Here is a 19,323-nt window from a genome sequence, read left to right as displayed (position 1 = left end):
TCTTTACATTCCTTACAATTTCTAACACAAAAATTTACTCATAGCAGGGACTCAAATACTGTATCTATTGAACTATATTTTGAATGCCCTTTCATCAAAAGGCTTTTAGACCTAGAAGAAACTATGTAGTCAGTCTCTATTATTCAGCTTTAAAAAATAAGATCCATCTAACAGACAACTAAAAATTCCTTACGAACAAATATATATAGATGATATACCTGTACGTTTTCCCAAAGACACTAATACAAAGCATTTTATATGACTCCAGTGAAGCATAGTCGTATGGTATAAATCTAATGCTTGTTGCATTACAACTGTTAATTTTAACACTGTTACCTAGAGCTAAACCAAAATTAGTTTTGAGTAAGTCAAACTTAACTAATTTCAACATGAAATGTGGCAACTGATAAAGTAAAAAGAAAAAAGTTATACCTACACTAGTTACTTTCCGGTATATTTGAGCTGCATTCTGACACTCAGAATAAGGATACTCCGACGTGGCCATTTCCAGCATACACATTCCAAAAGCATAAACATCTACGGATTCATCATAGTGTTCTTCATACATCTCTGGAGCCATAAACTCAGGAGTCCCTACAAAATAACACCACCACCACATTTTTATGAAACAGAAAAACGTATCCACCAAGATCACATCCCCTTTCCCATAAGGATTATCTGTGTTAATTTCTACTCCCCCAAAGCAAATTTCTTTTCTTTTCTTTTTTTTTTTGAGACGGAGTCTTGCTCTGTTGCCCAGGCTGGAGTACAGTGGTGCGATCTCAGCTCACTGCAACCTCTGCCTCCTGGGTTCAAGCAATTCTCCTGCCTCAGCCTCCCAGGTAGCTGGGATTGCAAGCACCTGCCACCATGCCTGGCTAATTTTTGTATTTTTAGTAGAGACGGGGTTTCACCATGTTGGCCAGGCTGGTCTCGAACTCCTGACCTCGTGATCCACCCACCTTAGGCTCCCAAAGTGCTGGGATTACAGGCGTGAGTCGCCGTGTCTGGTCGCAAATTTTTAAGTATACAATTTGTTGAATATTTGCTATATCTACATAAAGCACTGAAATAATGTATTTAATTTTCCATACTGATAGAGTATAATTTGTAATGCTCAAGATTAGGTAATAATTAATAAAATGTTTTTATTTCTATCCTTTTTACTTAAATTTTTCTGAATTAACTCAGTAAATTCTCTTACTTACGTCCTTAGAACCTTTCAATAATCCTAAATATAAATATAATCCACAAAAAATACATTAAGATGTCTCTGAAATAAGCCAATATATAATAGGTATTTCAAAGCAAATTCAGTCTAAGCCCAGTGTTGGCAAACTTTTCTGTTAAGGGCCAGATAATAAACTGTTTAGGCTTTGCAGTTTGTATGGTCTCTGTCACACAACTACTCAACTCTGTCACTTATAGGTGCAAAAGCAGCCCTAGACAATCTGTAAATGAGTGAGTGTGGCTGTGTTCTAATAAAATTTGATTTACAAAAACAGGCAGTGAGCCACATTCATCCCACTGGCCATAGCTGGCTGATCTCTTTTCTAGACCTATACAATTGAAAAATCTCTCTTTACCCAACAAGTAAACTTTAAAACATTAATCACCAATGACACTCTTAGCAAATGAGGTGCGCATTAAGGTGGCTAATCCTAGATCACCAATCTTCACAGATCCAGTGGGTCCCGTGATGAAAATATTGTCACACTTCAGATCCCGGTGAATAATAGGAGGAGTCCTAGTGTGCAAGAACTGCAACCCCTTTAAAATTTGCCTGCACCAGCTCCTTAAGACCTTTGGTTTCATGACTTTAAATCGTTTTAAGTACCTATACAAAGAAACAAAAGACCATGTGTAAACAAACATATCGAGCTTCTTATATGAACACTATTAAGGTAAGTTACATAAGCAAACAACTTATGCACTATGATTCACATCACTGAGTTGTTTTCTATTGTCTGTTATGGCAAAAAAAGTTTGTTTTAATCTAATACTTCATTCTTAGATAAGACATCCTACCAAGCATAGCTTTTTTTTTTTTTTTTAAGATGAAGTCTCACTCTGTCTCCCAGGCTGGAGGGCAGTGGTGCAATCTCAGCTCACTGCAGCCTCCGCCTCCCAGGTTCATGTGATTCTCATGCCTCAGCCTCCCAAGTAAATGGGACTACAGGCGTGCACCAAAATGCTGACCTCATTTTTGTATTTTAGCATGGACAGGGTTTCACCATGTGGGCCAGGCTGGTCTTGAACTCCTGACCTCAGGTGATCTGCCTGTCTCGGCCTCCCAAAGTGCTAGGATTACAGGTATCAGCCACCACGCCTAGCCAAGTGTAGCATTTTTACTTCAAACTAAGAATCATTCCACAGTGGCCTTTTGTAGAATGGCAGCACAATTTTAAAAAGAAAGTCCGTCTCTACTACCTAATAACTGCTTATATAAAGTCACTAGAGGGTTAAACTATGTAAAATTTTAGTATATACACAAATGTTAGGAAACAAAAAGTTTACACCATATTTAATATTTGCAAGTGATTAAACCACATTTAATATTTACAAGTCATTATTCACCAAATAAATAATTATGGTTAGAAATAAAAGACCATAATTAATAGTCTATAATACTATTATACTATACAATACTACATATTATACTATATATTATAATACTATAATAATATACTATAATACTATAATACCATAATAGTATCGCTCACTAGATATTTGAACTTGATGAAGCCCTCCAACCTTCCACTATCTTCTACAAAATAAAATTATGGCCGGGCATGGTGCCTCACCTATAACCCTAGCACTTTGGGCAGCTGAGGTAGGCAGATTGCTTTAGCCCAGGAATTCAAGACCACCCTGGGCAACATGGCGAAACTCCATCTCTATAAATATTATTTTTTTTGAGACGGAGTCTCACTCTGTTGCCCGGGCTGGAGTGCAGTGGCTGGATCTCAGCTCACTGCAAGCTCCGCCTCCCGGGTTCATGCCATTCTCCTGCCTCAGCCTCCTGAGCAGCTGGGACTACAGGCGCCCGCCACCTCGCCCGGCCAGTTTTTTGTATTTTTTAGTAGAGACGGGGTTTCACCGTGTTAGCCAGGATGGTCTCGATCTCCTGACCTCGTGATCCGCCCGTCTCGGCCTCCCAAAGTGCTGGGATTACAGGCTTGAGCCACCGCGCCCGGCTACAAATATTATTTTTAAAAATTAGCCAGGCAAGTTGCTGCATGCTTGTGGTTCCAGCTACTCAGGAGGCTGAGATGGGAGGGTCACTTGAGCCCAAGGAGGTCGAAGCTGCAGTTAGCCATGATCATGCCACTGCACCACTCCAGTCTGGGTGACAGAATGAGACCCTGTCCCAAAAAATAATAAAATAAAATAAAATAAAATAATATTATCTACAATGATTTTTAATTCTAAAATTCTATAATATCCCACAAATATTAACTTCTCAGTACTGTATAACAAACTTCATTAACATCTCAATTTTTTAACCTAACTTAGTCACTAGATTTGAATCTACAAATTCTCTCTTTTTTTTTTTTTTTTTTTGAGACAGGATCTGGCTTTGTCAACCAGGCTGGAATACAGTGGCACGATCATGGCTCACTGCAACCTCCACCTCCCAGGCTCAAGCCATCCTCCAACCTCAGCCTCCTGAGTAGCTGGGACTACAGGTGTGTGCTGCCACATCTGGCTAATTTTTGTATTTTTTTGGTAGAGACAAGGTTTCACCATGTTGCCCAGGCTAGTCTTGAGATCCACCCTCCTCAGTCTCCCAAAGTGCTGGGATTACAGGTATAGCCAATGCGCCTGGCCAGATTCTAAAAATTCTTTGAGTAGTTTTATTTTATAAAAAGTGTTATGACTCCTAAAAATTATTTCCAAATAAAACTACATTGGCACTATCAGGGTCAACTTACGTCTTTAAGGTTCCAGATGTCATTAGTTCAGTCACTAATACAATACATTTCTTTCCTTTTAATATAGATTCCCAGGAATCATAAAATCGAACTATATTGGGGTGCTGGAGACCCTTCAGCATCTCTGCTTCTTCCTTGAATCTCTGCTGCTCAGCTTTGGTTAACTTTCGGTCCTGAAAAGGAATAACAAGTTCCAAAATAAAGTCATGAAAATTCTCATGCACATTTCTAATACCACTCAACTGAATGCTTTATTGCATTTATGCATGTATGTGTATATTTATTTATTTTTGCCTGTCAATGCTTTTCTCAAGACTTGTATCATCACAGATATCCTTTATTAGTTACTTTGACTCCTCCAACACAGCAATGCAGCTACTGTTATATTTCATAAGTACATTATAAACCCACCTGGGTAATAAATCAGTATCTTGAAAAACAGTATCTCAAAATGCATTGAGAAAAAGCAATAAAGCAGACAGGAAAGTTTCCCTAAGAAATCCCTGAGTTTCCATATCTAAAACATCTGTAATGTCAGAACAGGAAAAATCAAAATGTTAAACATCTAGACATTTAATCTAATTAAATTTCTGAATTGCCAAAATAAAAGTGGTCTAGGTTTTCATAGAGAAATATTAGGTTATGAACCAGTGAAAGACATTCAAATAGGCATTGGACCTCTGATCTGCTACATTAACTACTAGAAGTCAAAGGAGCAATTTTACAGAATTCTGAGGGAGAACTATGGCCCTAAAATTCTGATCCCAGACAAGCTATCCATCAAGTTTAAAAGGAAAAAAATCCTACATTTCTAGACAACAGGGACACAGACAGTACACCACCCCGTACACCGTCTCTGACCATATCACTCAAAGAACTTCAATAAAAATGTGGCCGGCCGGGCGAGGTGGCTCAAGCCTGTAATCCCAGCACTTTGGGAGGCCGAGACGGGTGGATCACGAGGTCAGGAGATTGAGACCATCCTGGCCTACACAGTGAAACCCCGTCTCTACTAAAAAAAAATACAAAAAACTAGCCGGGCGAGATGGCGGGCGCCTGTAGTCCCAGCTACTCGGGAGGCTGAGGCAGGAGAATGGCGTAAACCCGGGAGGCGGAGCTTGCAGTGAGCCGAGATTGCACCACTGCACTCCAGCCTGGGCGACAGAGCGAGACTCCGTCTCAAAAAAAAAAAAAAAAAAGTGGCCATAAAAAGTTAGAAAAGGAAGGTATGGGCTGGGCACGGTGGCTCACACCTATAATCCTAGCACTCTGGGAGGCCAAGGTGGGGATAACCAGCCTGGCTAACACAGTGAGATCCCCGTCTCTACAAAATAATAATAATAATAATAAAAAGCTGGGTGTGGTGGTGCATGTTTGTAGTCTCCAACTACTTGAGACGGTAAGGTGGGAGGACTGTTTGAACCTGGGAGGCAGAGGTTGCAGTGGGCCAAGATCATGCCACTGCACTCCAACCTTGGTGACGGAGTGAGCTCCTGTCTCAAAAAAATTATATTAAAAAAAAAGTTGGAAAAATTTTATCAAAGTTGTACATGACATTATCTTCTAATTTGTTTTATTCTCTTTCATAGCATGCTATGTTTTATTTCTCATTCCTTTTTTTCTAGATGAAGTTTCGCTCTGTCACCCAGGCTGGAATGCAGTGGTGCGATCTCAGCTTACTGCAACCTCTGCTTCCCAGGATCAAGTGATTCTCCTGCCTCAGCCTCTTGAGTAGCTGGGATTACAGGTGTCCACCACCACGCCTGGCTAATTTTTGTATTTTTAGTAGAGATGGGGTTTCACCATGTTGACCAGGCTGGTCTTGAACTCTTGGACCTGAAGTGATCCCCCTGCATCGGCCTCCCAAAGTGCTGGGATTACAGGCATGAGCTATCACACCTGGCCTTCTCATTCCTTTCCTTGTGTTATTTCTCCCCTATTTTCTTCACCAGTTTCATTAATCATTTTTCAGAAAGCCCAAAATAATAAAATATATTTATCCTATTTTTATGTACGTAAATTTTAAATTAATTTCAGTTTTTCTGAATTCCCTCTTCCTTTCTTTTAATTTTATTTTCCTAACTTCATAACATGAGTACTAAATTCCTTTAGTTATTATTCAATAATAATGAAGATATTTTAGGCTATAAATTTTCTAACAGGTATAACTTTTGCAATGACCCACAGGTTTTGTTGTAATGTCTTCTCTTTTTTATTGCTTTCTAGTTTATAATCTCAGTTTTGATTTTCTCTTTGATTCAAAATTTATCTAGGAATGTGATTTCTGCTCTCTAATTAGTTAAGAATCTTTTGGTTATTCATTTCATTATTTATTTCCAATCTTATTGAGTAATGCAAGTACAAAATCTCTCTTCTTTAACTTAAGGTTTTTTGGGGGCCACATATAACAATGTATATTTCCTGTTTGAAGGATATAAAGTTCTATACATCCATCGAATAAAGTTTGTGGATTGTGGATTATATTATTCAACTCCTCTGTATTTTTTTATTTTTATTTTTTTTTGAGATGGAGTTCCGCTCTTGTTGCCCAGGCTGAAGTGCAATGGCGCAATCTTGACTCACGGCAACCTCCGTCTCCCGGGTCCAAGCTGTTCTCCTGCCTCAGCCTCCCGAGTAGCTGGGATTACAGGCATGCGCCACCACTCTGGCTAATTTTGTATTTTTAGTAGAGATGGGGTTTCTCCATGTTGGTCAGGCTGATCTTGAACTCCCGACCTCAGGTGATCCACCCGCCTCGGCCTCCCAAAGTGCTGGGATTACAGGCCTGAGCCACCGCGCCCGGCACAACTCCTCTGTATTTACTCACTTTTTGTGTACTAGATGTCTCCTATTCTGAAAGAAATGCACATGAAATTTCCCACTACAAATACATGTTTGTCTTTTTTGAAAATGCTATTAGAGGTTATTCAGCCAAAATATTTTTGGTGTCTACAAGTTTTTCATACAATTTCTTAAACTATGAAGTATATAATTTCATAATATTCTGTCTAATGTTTTAACCTTGTTTTTCTCCTTTTTTGATGTACATTAACATTGCCACTTTGAGGACAGGTGTGGTGGCTCAAGCCTGTAATCCCAACACTTTGGGAGGCCGAAGCAGGCAGATCACCTGAGGTCAGGAGCTCGAGACCAGCCTTGCTGACATGGTGAAACCACATCTCTACTAAAAACACAAAAATTAGCCAGGTGTGGTGGCACGTGTGTGTAATCCCAGCTACCTGGGAGGCTGAGACATGAGAATCACTTGAGCCCAAGAGGCAGAGGTTGCAGTGAGCCAAGACCATGCCACTGCACTCCAGCCTGGGAGACAGAGTGAGACTCTGTCTCAAAAAAACAAAAACAAACAAAACAAAACAAAAAACATTGCCACTCTTGCTTTCTCTTTGCTTTTTTATATCTTTACCTTTTCTTTATCACTGCTTTAAGTATTATTTTAGTAAATAACACGTGTGTTTTGTCTTTTAACTCCACCTGACAGTCTGAGTTTCTTAATCAGCAAATGCAACATGTCCACATTTGGTATACCAAATACTATACTTAATTTTACTCCTTCAATCTTATTTTATGTTATTTATTTATTTTACTTTATTGCTTTCTATTATTAACTAAGAGATATATCAGGCCAGGCACAGTGGCTCACATCTGTAATCCCAACACTTTGGGAGGTCAAAGTGGGTGCATTGCTTAGGCTCAGGAGTTTAAGAGCAGCCTGAGCAACATGACGAAACCCTGTCTCTACAAAAAATACAAAAATTAGCCAGGCATCGTGGTGTATGTCTGTAGTCCCAGCTACTTAGGGGGCTGAGGCTGGAGGATCGCTTGAACCCGGGAGGTCGAGACTATAGTGAGCCATGTTTGCACCACACTGCACTCTAACCTGAGTGACAAAGTGAGACTCTATCTCAAAAAACAAAGAGGTACATAATATTTTTCCTTTTTTACTAGTGGATAGCCTCCCTTTCTACTCAATATCAAACATATTTATCTGTTATAAGAAATGAAGTAACTCATCTACTCATTCTCCCTACTTCACCTAGCCCTCACTCACCAAAAATAAATAAATAATCTAAAATACTAATACTTTCCCCCCTTTCTATCATACCACATAGACAATACATGTAGAAGACTTAATCACTGGTCAGGCACGATGGCTTATGCCTGTAATCTCAGTACTTTGGGAGGCTGAGGCAGGTGAATCATTCAAGCTCAGGAGTTCAAAATCAGCCTGGGCAACATGGCAAAACCTTGTCTCTACTAAAAATAAAAAAAATTAGTCGAGCATGGTGGCACATCCCAATAGCTGTAGTCCTAGCTACTTGGGAGGCTGAGGTGGGAGGATCACTTGAGCCTGGTAGGTGGAGGTTGCAATGAGTCAAGATTCCGCTACTGCACTCCAGCCTGGGCAACAGAGGAAGACCTTGTCTCAAAAAAAAAAAAAAAAAAAAAAAGACTTAATCACCCCTACACTGTCTACTCCTATATGATTGCCCCTCCCCCTCACAGACTTCTATTCTAGCTGTAGAGTCTTTACTTAGCACTTTCATCAAATATTCCATTCATTCAATGTCAACATATGTTAGTTACACAGATCTAGCTTCATATTTTTAACTATTACATAGTTTTCTGCACTATGGTCCATGAATATCTTTTTCACCCTGGGAGATGGTATCTTTTTTTTTTTTCTTTTCTAAAGACTCTTTTTTTTTTTTTTTTTATACTTTAAGTTCGAGGGCACATGTGCATAACGTGCAGGTTTGTTACATATGTATACTTGTGCCATGTTGGTGTGCTGCACCCATTAACTCGTCAGCACCCATCAGCTCGTCATTTACATCAGGTATAACTCCCAATGCAATCCCTCCCCCCTCCCCCCTCCCTGTGATAGGCCCTGGTGTGTGATGTTCCCCTTCCCGAGTCCAGGTGATCTCATTGTTCAGTTGCCACCTATGAGTGAGAACATGCGGTGTTTGGTTTTCTGTTCTTGCGATAGTTTGCTGAGAATGATGGTTTCCAGCTGCATCCATGTCCCTACAAAGGACACAAACTCATCCTTTTATATGGCTGCATAGTATTCCATGGTGTATATGTGCCACATTTTCTTAATCCAGTCTGTCACTGATAGACATCTGGGTTGATTCCAAGTCTTTGCTACTGTGAATCTTAGCTGATTAGAGATTCTTGGATGATGTAGCCTTTTCCCCTTAATGGTCTACCATCTTTTAGCTTCTAGCATTGAAGATAAGAAGAAAGGTGCATGTAAGATTCTTTTTTCTTGGTTAGTCTAGTTATTTACCAGATTTTACCTAGATATCTACTTTTAGATACTACTACTTTTTGATTATCGAGACTACTAATTCAATCAGAAAAGTGATTCTTTTCCCCTCATATTCAATCCTCCTCTTCTGAGCCCTTGATTTACTCAGAGGGGCCCTGGGGTACCTTATGTAGTCCCATGAGTGATGGAGCTATAGCAGTCTCTCCCCTGAGTGCTGCTCTGTAACAACTAACATCTTGTTAGACATCGAGGAAGTGTGTTTGCTCCTTATTTTCCTAGAATGCAAAAGCTAACTCTCTCTCCTACTCTGTAGACGATAAATGACCCTGTCTACCCTCTAGACCCTCAAGACTAAAAGACTGGTCAGCCCACTAGTCTTTTAGCTCTGCTCACACTTTTGAGGGGGCAAACTATACAAAGAGATCAGCAGATCTTCCCCTGTATTATAGGAGGAATGTTTGTGTCCTCTCTCCTCTGTCAAAATTTGCCCATCTCTACTAAAAATATAAAGAAGCAGCCAGGTGTGGTGGCGGGCACCTGTAATCCCAGCTACTCGGGAGGCTGAGGCAGGAGAATCACTTGAACCCAGGAGGCGGAGGTTGCAGTGAGCTGAGATTACACCACCACACTCCAGCCTGGGCAATAGAGTGAGACTCCATTTCAAAAAAAAAAAAAAAAAAAGACAAGGAGACAAGAGAAAGGCTCACTGCCAACTCTCCTCACCAAGCCAGGAAGACAGCCCTCACCAGAAACCCACCAAGCTAGAACTTGATCTAGGACTTATAATCTCTACAACTTTGAGAAAAGATGCTCAACATCATTAGTTGTCAGGGTAATGCAAATCAAAACCACAATAAAATACCACTTCACACCCATTAGGATGGCTATTATCTAAGTAAATAAATATATAAATAAATAAATAAGAAGTGTTGGCAAGGATATGGAGAAACCTTGTACATTGCTGGGGAATGTAAAATGGTATAGTCATTGTGGAAAGCAACATGATGGTTCCTCACCATATTAAACATAGAATTACCATATGCTGCAGCAATTCTACTTTTAGGTATTCTAGGTATATACCCAAAAGAATTGAATGCAGAGACACAAACAGACATCTGTAGAACCATGTTCATAGCAGCATTATTCACAATAGCCAAAACGCAGAAACAACTCAAATGCCCACCAACACATGAATAAACAAAATATGGTATATGGTATATACATACAATGGAATACTGTTTAGCCTTAAAGAGAAAGGAAATTCTGATACATGCTACAAAACATGGCTGAATCTTTTTTTTTTTCCCCCGAGACGAAGTCTTAATCTGTCACCCAGTCTGGAGTGCAGAGGCACAATCTCAGCTCACTGCAACCTCCGCCTGCCTGGTTCAAGCAATTCTCCTGCCTCAGCCTCCTGAGTAGCTAGGATTACTGGCACATGCCACCATGCCCGGCTAATTTTTGTATTCTTAGTAGAGACGGGGTTTCACCATGTTGGCCAGGCTGGTCTCGAACACTTGACCACTTCGGCTTCCCAAAGTGCTGGGATTACAGGCGTGAGCCACCGCACCCAGCCAACATGGATGAATCTTGAAAACGTTATGGTAAGTGAAATAAACGAGACAGGAAAGACAAACATTGCTTGATTCCACTTATATGAGGTACCTACAATAGGAAAATTCATAGAGACAAAAAGTAGAATAGTAGTTAACAGGAGCTAGGCAGAATGGGGAATGGGAAGTTAAATTGTTTAATGAGTACAGAGTTTCTATTAGGAATGACAAAGTACTGGAGATGGACACTGCTATGTACAATGATGTAAATATACTTAATTCCACTGAAAAATTGCACATTTAAAAATGGTTAAGATGGCTGGGCACAGTGGCTCACGCCTGTATTCCCACCACTTTGGGAGGCCAAGGCAGGCGGATAACTTGAGACCAGGAGTTCAAGACCAGCCTGGCCAACATGGTGAAACCCCATTCTCTACTAAAAATACAAAAATTAGTCGGGTGTGGTGGCACGCGCCTGTGATCCCAGCAACTCGGGAGGCTGAGGCATGAGAACTGCCTGAACCCAGGAGACAGGGGTTGCAGTGAGCTGATATCATGCCACTTCACTCCAGCCTGGACAACAGAGTGAGACTCTGTCTCAAACAAACAAACAAACAACAACAAAAAAGAGATTAAGATGGTAACTCTTATGTTATATATTAGACATTTTGCCACAATAAAAACTATTTTTAGAAAGTTAAGGAAGTCAGCTGGGCACAGTGGTTCACATCTGTAATCCCAGCACTTAGGGAGGCTAGGAAGGAGTTCAAGACCAGCTTGGGCAACAAAACAAGACCCCATCTCTACAAAATAGCCAGGCATGGAGGCATGCATCTGTAGTCCTAGCTACTTGGGAGGTTGAGGCAGGAGGATCTCTTGAGCCCAGGCATTCGAGGCTGCAGTGAACTATGGTCACGCCATTGCACTCCAGCCTGGGCAAGAGAGCAAGACCTTGTCTTGAAAAAAAAAAATAAGGAACTCAAGAGAACAAAAGCAAGGAAACAAGTAGAGTCTTTATGTTTTACTATCTGACCTGACTAATAAGTCTTTTCTTTTTTTTTTTGAGATGGAGTCTTGCTCTGTCATCCAGGCTGGAGTGAGTGGTGCGATCTTGGCTCACTGCAACCTCCGCTTCCCTGGTTCAAGCAATTCTTGTGCCTCAGCCTCCCACAGCAGCTGGGATTACAGGTGCTCGCCATCATACCTGACTAATTTTTGTATTTTTAGTAGAGACGGGGTTTCGCCATGTTGGCCAGGCTGGTTTTGAACTCCTGACCTCAGGTGATCCGCCCACCTCGGCCTCCCAAAGTGCTGAGATTACAGGTATGAGTCACTGCCCCTGGCCCAACCTGACTAATAAGTCTTAAATGCCCCTATAATTGGCTACAAGTCCTCTACTCACGATAGATAGCAGATCTACTCTGAAGAATAAAGAGTAATTCTTTTTTGAGACAGGGTGTCACTCTGTCACCTAGGCTGGAGTGCAGTGGCGCGATCTCAGCTCACTGCAACTTCCACCTCCCAGGTTCAAGCGATCCTCCCACCTCAGCCTACCGAGTAGCTGGGACTACAGGCACGTGCCACCACACCCAGCTGATTTTTATATTTTTTGTAGAGATGGGATTTCGCCGTGTTGCCCAGGTTGGTCTCAAACTCCTGACCTCAAGTGATCCACCTGCCTCAGCCTCCCAAAGTGCTAGGATTATAGGCATGAGTAACCGTACCTGGCCAGAATAATGAATACACTTTGATGCCTTCTGATTAAATTAGTAGAATGCCAAGTCTTTCATGTGCCAGACTAAACCACCCTACTTCATCCTTTGATTCTACAGATTGAAAGTAGTCAGCATTAGGAATAAACAACTTTACAAAATTACAACTGTTTTCCCAGACATACTGCTGGAGGTGAAATCTACTAAAAATGTAGAGCCAAGATCTTCAAAACTCCACTTCAAATTTAGCAAGGGGAAAGTAAACCTGTTAAAGTAGCACCAAAATCCAGAGAGAAATACTTAGAGTAGAGCTTTCAGCTACCACAGTAACATCCTTTAAACACACACACCCCTACGTGCATTGTTGTATTAATGACAACCACTTTGGTAGAGAAACTTTCACACATCATCAATAAGAATTCTTACACAAGAAAGTAATGATGAGCCACAAAGACAAACTAGAGAACAGCACTAGCTAATGAAGGTGACATAGTCAAATGCCGGGAAAATTATAGTCTATGAAAATGATCCCTAAATCTTGCTGTCTCAAGGTAAGGACACCAAGAAGAAAGCATCAAATATCAATTTTATATCAAATATCAGTGTTATAAATGTTCATTTACATGGCTGGTAAATAGGAGTCAAATACAAATTTATCAAATAGATTTCAACTACTCCAGACTACTTTAAAAAGAAATACTATCCTTTTATAAATGGTAACTAAACATTCAATCTATTATAACATATGGAATGCTAAAAATGTACACAAAACCTTTCCTGAGACATGGCACAATACCAGTATGACCAACCTGCATATATATTTATTCAAGATAAGAAGCATTTCATTTCCAAAAAGTAAACTATGTCCTTATCAGTTATGTCTCTTAATGCAAACACCAACAATGCTCTACAGAACCAAGTCAGAGGCTACATGGATCTGTTTCTGCAAATGTGAAAGGAGAAATTATTAACAATGATATAAAAGTTATACTACAAAATAACCTAATCAAGTAAGGATGAATATTACAAAGGCTTCAAAATGATGCTTAGCTTATGAAGCACTCTATCAATGAATTATTATTTTCTTTTTAGAGAGACAGGGTCTCACTCTGTGTTGCCCAGGTTGGAGTGCAGTGGCACGATCATAGTTCACTGCAGCCTTGAACTCCTGGGCTCACATGATTCTCTTGCCTCAGTCTCCCAAATACCCAAGACACTACTGGGACATGCCACTAGGCCTATGCTCAGCTTTTTTTTCTTTTTCTTTTTGTGGAGATGAGGTCTTGCTATGTTGACCAGGCTGGTCTTGATTTCCTATCCTTAAGCTATTCTCCTGCCTCAGCTTGAATATTCTTGATAAACATGAGGTTGCTCAGTATTTTAACACTACCATTTATTGAACACTAAAATGTGTTACATTCTTTGCAAGTATTCTCTCTAATCGTCAATGTTTTCTTTTCTTTTCTTTTTTCTTTTTTTTTTTTTTTGAGATGGAGTCTTGCTCTGTGGTCCAGGCTGGAGTGCAATGGCATGATCTGGGCTCCCTGCAACCTCTACCTCCTGGGTTCAAGCAATTCTCTTGCCTCAGCCTTCTGAGTAGCTGGGATTACAGGCATGCGCCACCATGCCCTGCTAATTTTTGTATTTTTAGTACAGCAGGAGTTTCGCCATGTTGGCCAGGCTGGTCTCGAATGCCTGACCTCAGGTGATCCACCCACCTCGGCCTCCCACAGTGCTGGGATTACAGGCGTGAACCACCGTGCCCAGTCAATGTTTTATTTCTTAAACTGGGCAGTAGGTACACAGTTTCTATTATGTTACTCTTTATTCTTTTTGGTACATCCAAAGTATTTATCATATTTTTCTTTAAAAGAAAAGTAAAAAATTAAGACTCCAGTTAAGCTATCTGGCTTACCCAAGGTAACTAACTGGCACAGGCAACACTGGAACCCCGTACGTTGAATTCTGAATCCGAAGCACTTTCTAGTTCACTACTCTGCCTCTCAGAAATGGCAGTCATAGCAATGAGCGCAGATATCTCATTCACAAACCACTTTCCATGGAGAGATGGTATAGTACCCCAGAACTCATGCTAAGAAATAAACAGACACTGAGGATAATGATAATTTGTAAATGGTGACATCAATGTATCAATTAAGAAATCACGGTATAATAGTCATAATCTGGCAATATTACCATACTAAAACTTTGAGATAGCAATGGTATTAATACCTAAAGAAAAGTGCTTGGCTGGGCACAGTGGCTCACACTTGTAATCCCAACACTTTGGGAGGCTGAGGCAGGTGGATCCCCTGAGGTCAGGAGTTCGAGACCAGCCTGGCCAACATGGCAAAATCCCATCTCTACTAAAAATACAAAAATTAGCTGGGCGTGGCGGCACATGCCTATAATCCCAGCTACTCGGGAGGCTGAGGCAGGAGATTTGCTTGACCTGGGAGGCTGAGGTTGCAGTGAGCCGAGATCACGCCACTGTACTCCAGCCTGAGTGACAGTGCAAGACTCCATCTCAACAAAAAACAAAAAGAAAAAAGAAAATTGCTCACAAATGGTAGTCAAGGTAATAAATCAAAAGGCAATAAACCATGCACAGAACCAGGTTCACTTATCTTCCAGAACTGCTGATCAAAGATGTCCTCATCCAATCAGAATGTGAGCATTCGGTTCATTTGGTCAGGCTCTTGCCTTAGCAGGAGGACATACAGGAACATCTAGATCCTTTGTCCCGACTCTATAAGCACCAAGCCAGCTTCTGATTATAATTTAGCTCCCCATGTATCTAGCCTAACGACTACATAGAACATTTTACCTAACAACTATATTTCTCATTTTAAAATAATAAACTTGTGTCCTAGATTTAGGAGCTGAAGTGAACATAAGTCAGTCTTCCCAACTCCCCAACCTCTGGACAGTGACAAAAGGTGAAGGCCAGATACTGAACCATAACAATCTAATCATGAAACTATTCCTCAGGTGCCCTTCAATGACACCATTAACGGACATCCCTTGAGTTTCAGCAGTTCAAAGTTAAGAATCTTATTTTAAACAGGATCCATTTAAGAAATCATTTGTTCTAAAATGGTTAAAAACATAAAAGAATGATCTGCCCAAGTAACTAGTGAGTGGGAAATTATTCAATCTATGCAAATGTTTTATACACACACACACACATATCATTGATGGAATACAAATCCTGACTTTGCTCCACTGGAAAAATTGCTTAATATATCTAAATTTCAGTTCCACCATCTGAAAACTAATAATCCTTATCTCATATACCTATTCTAAGAATTAAATAAAATATTCAAATTAAGTACCAGTATAAATGTTCCATTAATGTTACTTTTGATAAATGGAAAATATATGATAGCTGCTATTACTAACTATATCAAATATCTCAACCATAAATTATCCTATTGTTGGGTTTCCAGAAACTTAACAGGTATACTGGGGAGAAATCACATAAAACTAACAGGTAATGCCAACTAATAAATGCAGAAGGAATGTGAGAAAAAAAATCATTAGAACACTACAGTTATAATGATGACATGCAAGATACACCAATGGATGCCAAAATCAGTGGGCAAAAGTTTAAAAGAAAACAGCATATTTGCATAGTCTCAAAGATCTACCCCCAAGATATTTACTAATATGCAACAGGAAAAATAGTAACTTTATAGGAGAGAAAGCCTGGCAGATATCACCTTAACCAAGTGATCAAGATTATTATCACCAGTAATACAAAACAACACCATGTACCCCCAGTTATGATGCACTGAGGATGGTGCATCACTTCTGTGGTATTCCTGCCAAAAATGCATAGTCTAAATCTAATCATGAGAAAACATAAGACAAAGTCAAATTAAAGGGCAATCTAAAAAACAACTAAGGGCCAAGCAAGGTGGCTCACACCTGTAATCCCAGCACTTTGGGAGGCCGAGGCAGGAGGACTGCTTGAGGCCAGGAGTTAGAGATCAGCCTGTTCAGCATAGCAAGACCCCATCTCTACTGAAAATAAAAATACAAGATATTAACATAAAGGGAGTCTGGGTGATGGGTATACAGGAACTTTCTATACTCTTTTTGCAACTCTTCTGTGAGTAGAAAATATATCAAAATAAAGTTTTTAAAAAAGAAAACTATGTAATAAAGGAGTGATATCCCTGTTGCCCCCTACTCTCAACCCTACCATTTCCTTTAAACAAACCTATATTAAACAGCCCTTTCATCATTTCACTAACTCCAATTTCTAAGCCTTCTTATAACTATAAACTCCTTCTACTGTAAGCTTTGTGAAAATGAGGCCTGTGTTTGCTTTTTATCCCCATTATGTACCTAGCATTTGGCATGTATCTGGCACATTGCAGGTACTATTTATTTGTTGAATGAATGAACAAATGGCAGCTACAGTCTATTGTATTCATTTCCTATTGCTACTATAACAAACTACCACAAACATAGTGGCTTAAAACAGAAACGTATTATCTGCTAGTTGTAGGGATCAAGAAATCCAAATTGAGTCTCTCTAGACTAAAATCAAGGTATCAGGAGGGCTGCATTCCTTCTGAAGGTTCTAGAGAAGAATGTTTCCTTACCTTTTCCAGCTTCAGGAGACTGTCCACATTCGTTGGCTCATTGTCAGCAATTGCATCACTCCAGCCTCTGCTTCCATCGTCATATCTCCTCCTCTGACTATGGCCATTCTGCCTCCCTCTTATAAGGACCCTTGTGATTACACTGGGTCTACCCAGATAATCCAGGGTAATCTTCCAATCCCCAGATCTTTAAGTTAATCACATCTACAAAGTTCTTTTTGTAATGTAAGATGACATATTCACAGATTCCAGGGATTAGGACATGGACATCTTTGGGGGGCTATTTTCAGCTTACCACTTGTATCAATTTTTTAAATCTATCAAGCAAATAATTAGCTCAAAACTAACTCACTCAACTAACCGGGGAAATTAATGCTATTTCCCAGACAAAGGCTATCTCCTGCCACTCCCACCCTTTGTCATTTTGTAAAAGCATTTACCTTTGGTTTATATTTAATAAAGTCCATGACTAGTTTTTAAACAGAGACGAGAACATGTATATTTAAGCAAGCTCTATCCCTCCTCCCTTCAATGTAATCACGCTTTGTCCATGAGTGAATTCTACTTTTAGGGCTGGATCTGATGAAGAGAGTGGGAAATCACACTGAATCAGACTATTTGGCATGTGCCTATAATGTAATGAAGTACTTTCTTACACGGCTAAAAGGGAATCCAGAAACATTTCCAAGAGGGTCATAAAAATATTTTGGGAGCAAAATTAAGTGTCCCAGCGCGAATACTGTAAACAACTATATTCAGAAACAGAAATTCTAGCATCTATTTTTTAAATTACTTTTTCCTTTATTGGAAATTCAACTGTTTTCATATCTAATTCTAATTTCACAATCAAATGTAATAGGGCTGATGTCTCAAAATATAGTTTTCCCCAAAGTATACTTAGATGATGAATGAAAATAAAATAGAAATAAGTTCTTCCACAATTTTGATAGATGCTTCAGGTGTGGAAATATGGATTTTTAAGCTGTTACTTCCACTGCATTGCTTTAAGTATATTCATTACTATAATGAAAGTATATTAGAATGCTCACTCAACGTGTCAACCTGCTATACTCTATTGTGTCATTTTTTTCCTTTCGGTATTTCTTTTCAGTGTCATGTTTGGTTCGGTTCACAGACTATAGCTCAAGTTGTTAGATATCTAAGTGCTATTCAAAGGTCTGTTTACCCTCCAAAGTACACAATCACCTATCTGACCACAGAGTGAGGCTTATTATAAGCACACTCAAATACATTTTAGAAAAAGTCAACAAAACATATTTCAGATATCTATGATGTTTCTATATTTAGAAAAAAGTTCCACTGGCTGGGCGTTGTGGCTCACGCCTGTAATCCCAGCACTTTGGAAGGCCGAGACGGGTGGATCACCTGAAGTCAGAAGTTCAAGACTAGCCTGGCCAACATGGTGAAACCCAGTCTTTACTAAAAACACAAAAATCAGCTGGACATGGTAGCACATGCCTGTAATCCTAGCTACTCAGGAGGTTGAGGCAGGAGAATCGCTTGAACTCAGGAGGCGGAGGTTGCAGTGAGCCAAGATCATGCCATTGCACTCCAGCCTGGGCAACACAGCGAGACTCCCTCTCAAAAAAAAAAAAAAAAGGAAATAGTTCCATTATATGAAGAAAACAAATGATAAATGTACTGGTGTATTTTCCAACTCATCATAGAGCAAAAACTGGTTGTATTTCCATGTGTAAAAGCTAAGTGATGTTAATTTTCAAACTGTTAGTGGAGGAAGAAACTATACAAACTCCTGTGATTGATTCTTTCTGAGAGTTGCTAAACTGGTCTTTCAGTAACATGTGACCAAGTATTTCAACATCATAAACTAAAATATAGTCTTCTAAATAGCACTTATGACTGAGAGCCCTCACTCACAGTAATTTACTAATTTACCAAGTAATTACCAAGTAATTCACCAAAGTTTTTACAAAGAACAATAGGTCAAAGTCTTTCCATTAATTTTTGTTTGTTTGATTTTTTATTTTTATTTTTGAGATGGAGTCTCGCTCTGTCGCCCAGGCTAGAGTGCAGTGGCGCAATCTCGGCTCACTGCAAACTCCACCTCCTGGGTTCACGCCATTCTCCTGCCTCAGCCTCCCAAGCAGGTGGGGCTACAGGCGCCCACCACTACACCCAGCTAGTTTTTTGTATTTTTAGTAGAGATGGGATTTCACCGTGTTAGCCAGGATG

At 39.9% G+C, this 19,323-nt stretch overlaps 1 protein-coding gene across 1 annotated transcript in view; it reads right to left on the bottom strand.

Moving 5' to 3' along the window:
* Positions 1 to 19,323, bottom strand: part of WNK3 (WNK lysine deficient protein kinase 3) — a 145,761-nt gene that overhangs the window by 118,744 nt on the left and 7,694 nt on the right. The window contains exons 2-4 of the mRNA XM_030933960.1: positions 3,936 to 4,108; positions 1,617 to 1,837; positions 437 to 594 (exon numbers count right to left, since the gene is read on the bottom strand). Of these exons, the coding sequence (XP_030789820.1) occupies positions 437 to 594; positions 1,617 to 1,837; positions 3,936 to 4,108 (552 nt within the window). The remainder of the gene's footprint in view (positions 1 to 436; positions 595 to 1,616; positions 1,838 to 3,935; positions 4,109 to 19,323) is intronic.

The sequence above is a fragment of the Rhinopithecus roxellana genome, chromosome 7, assembly GCF_007565055.1.
Source record: "Rhinopithecus roxellana isolate Shanxi Qingling chromosome 7, ASM756505v1, whole genome shotgun sequence".
Classification (NCBI taxonomy): Eukaryota; Metazoa; Chordata; class Mammalia; order Primates; family Cercopithecidae; genus Rhinopithecus; species Rhinopithecus roxellana.
This window is presented reverse-complemented; position numbering and strand designations above follow the sequence as displayed.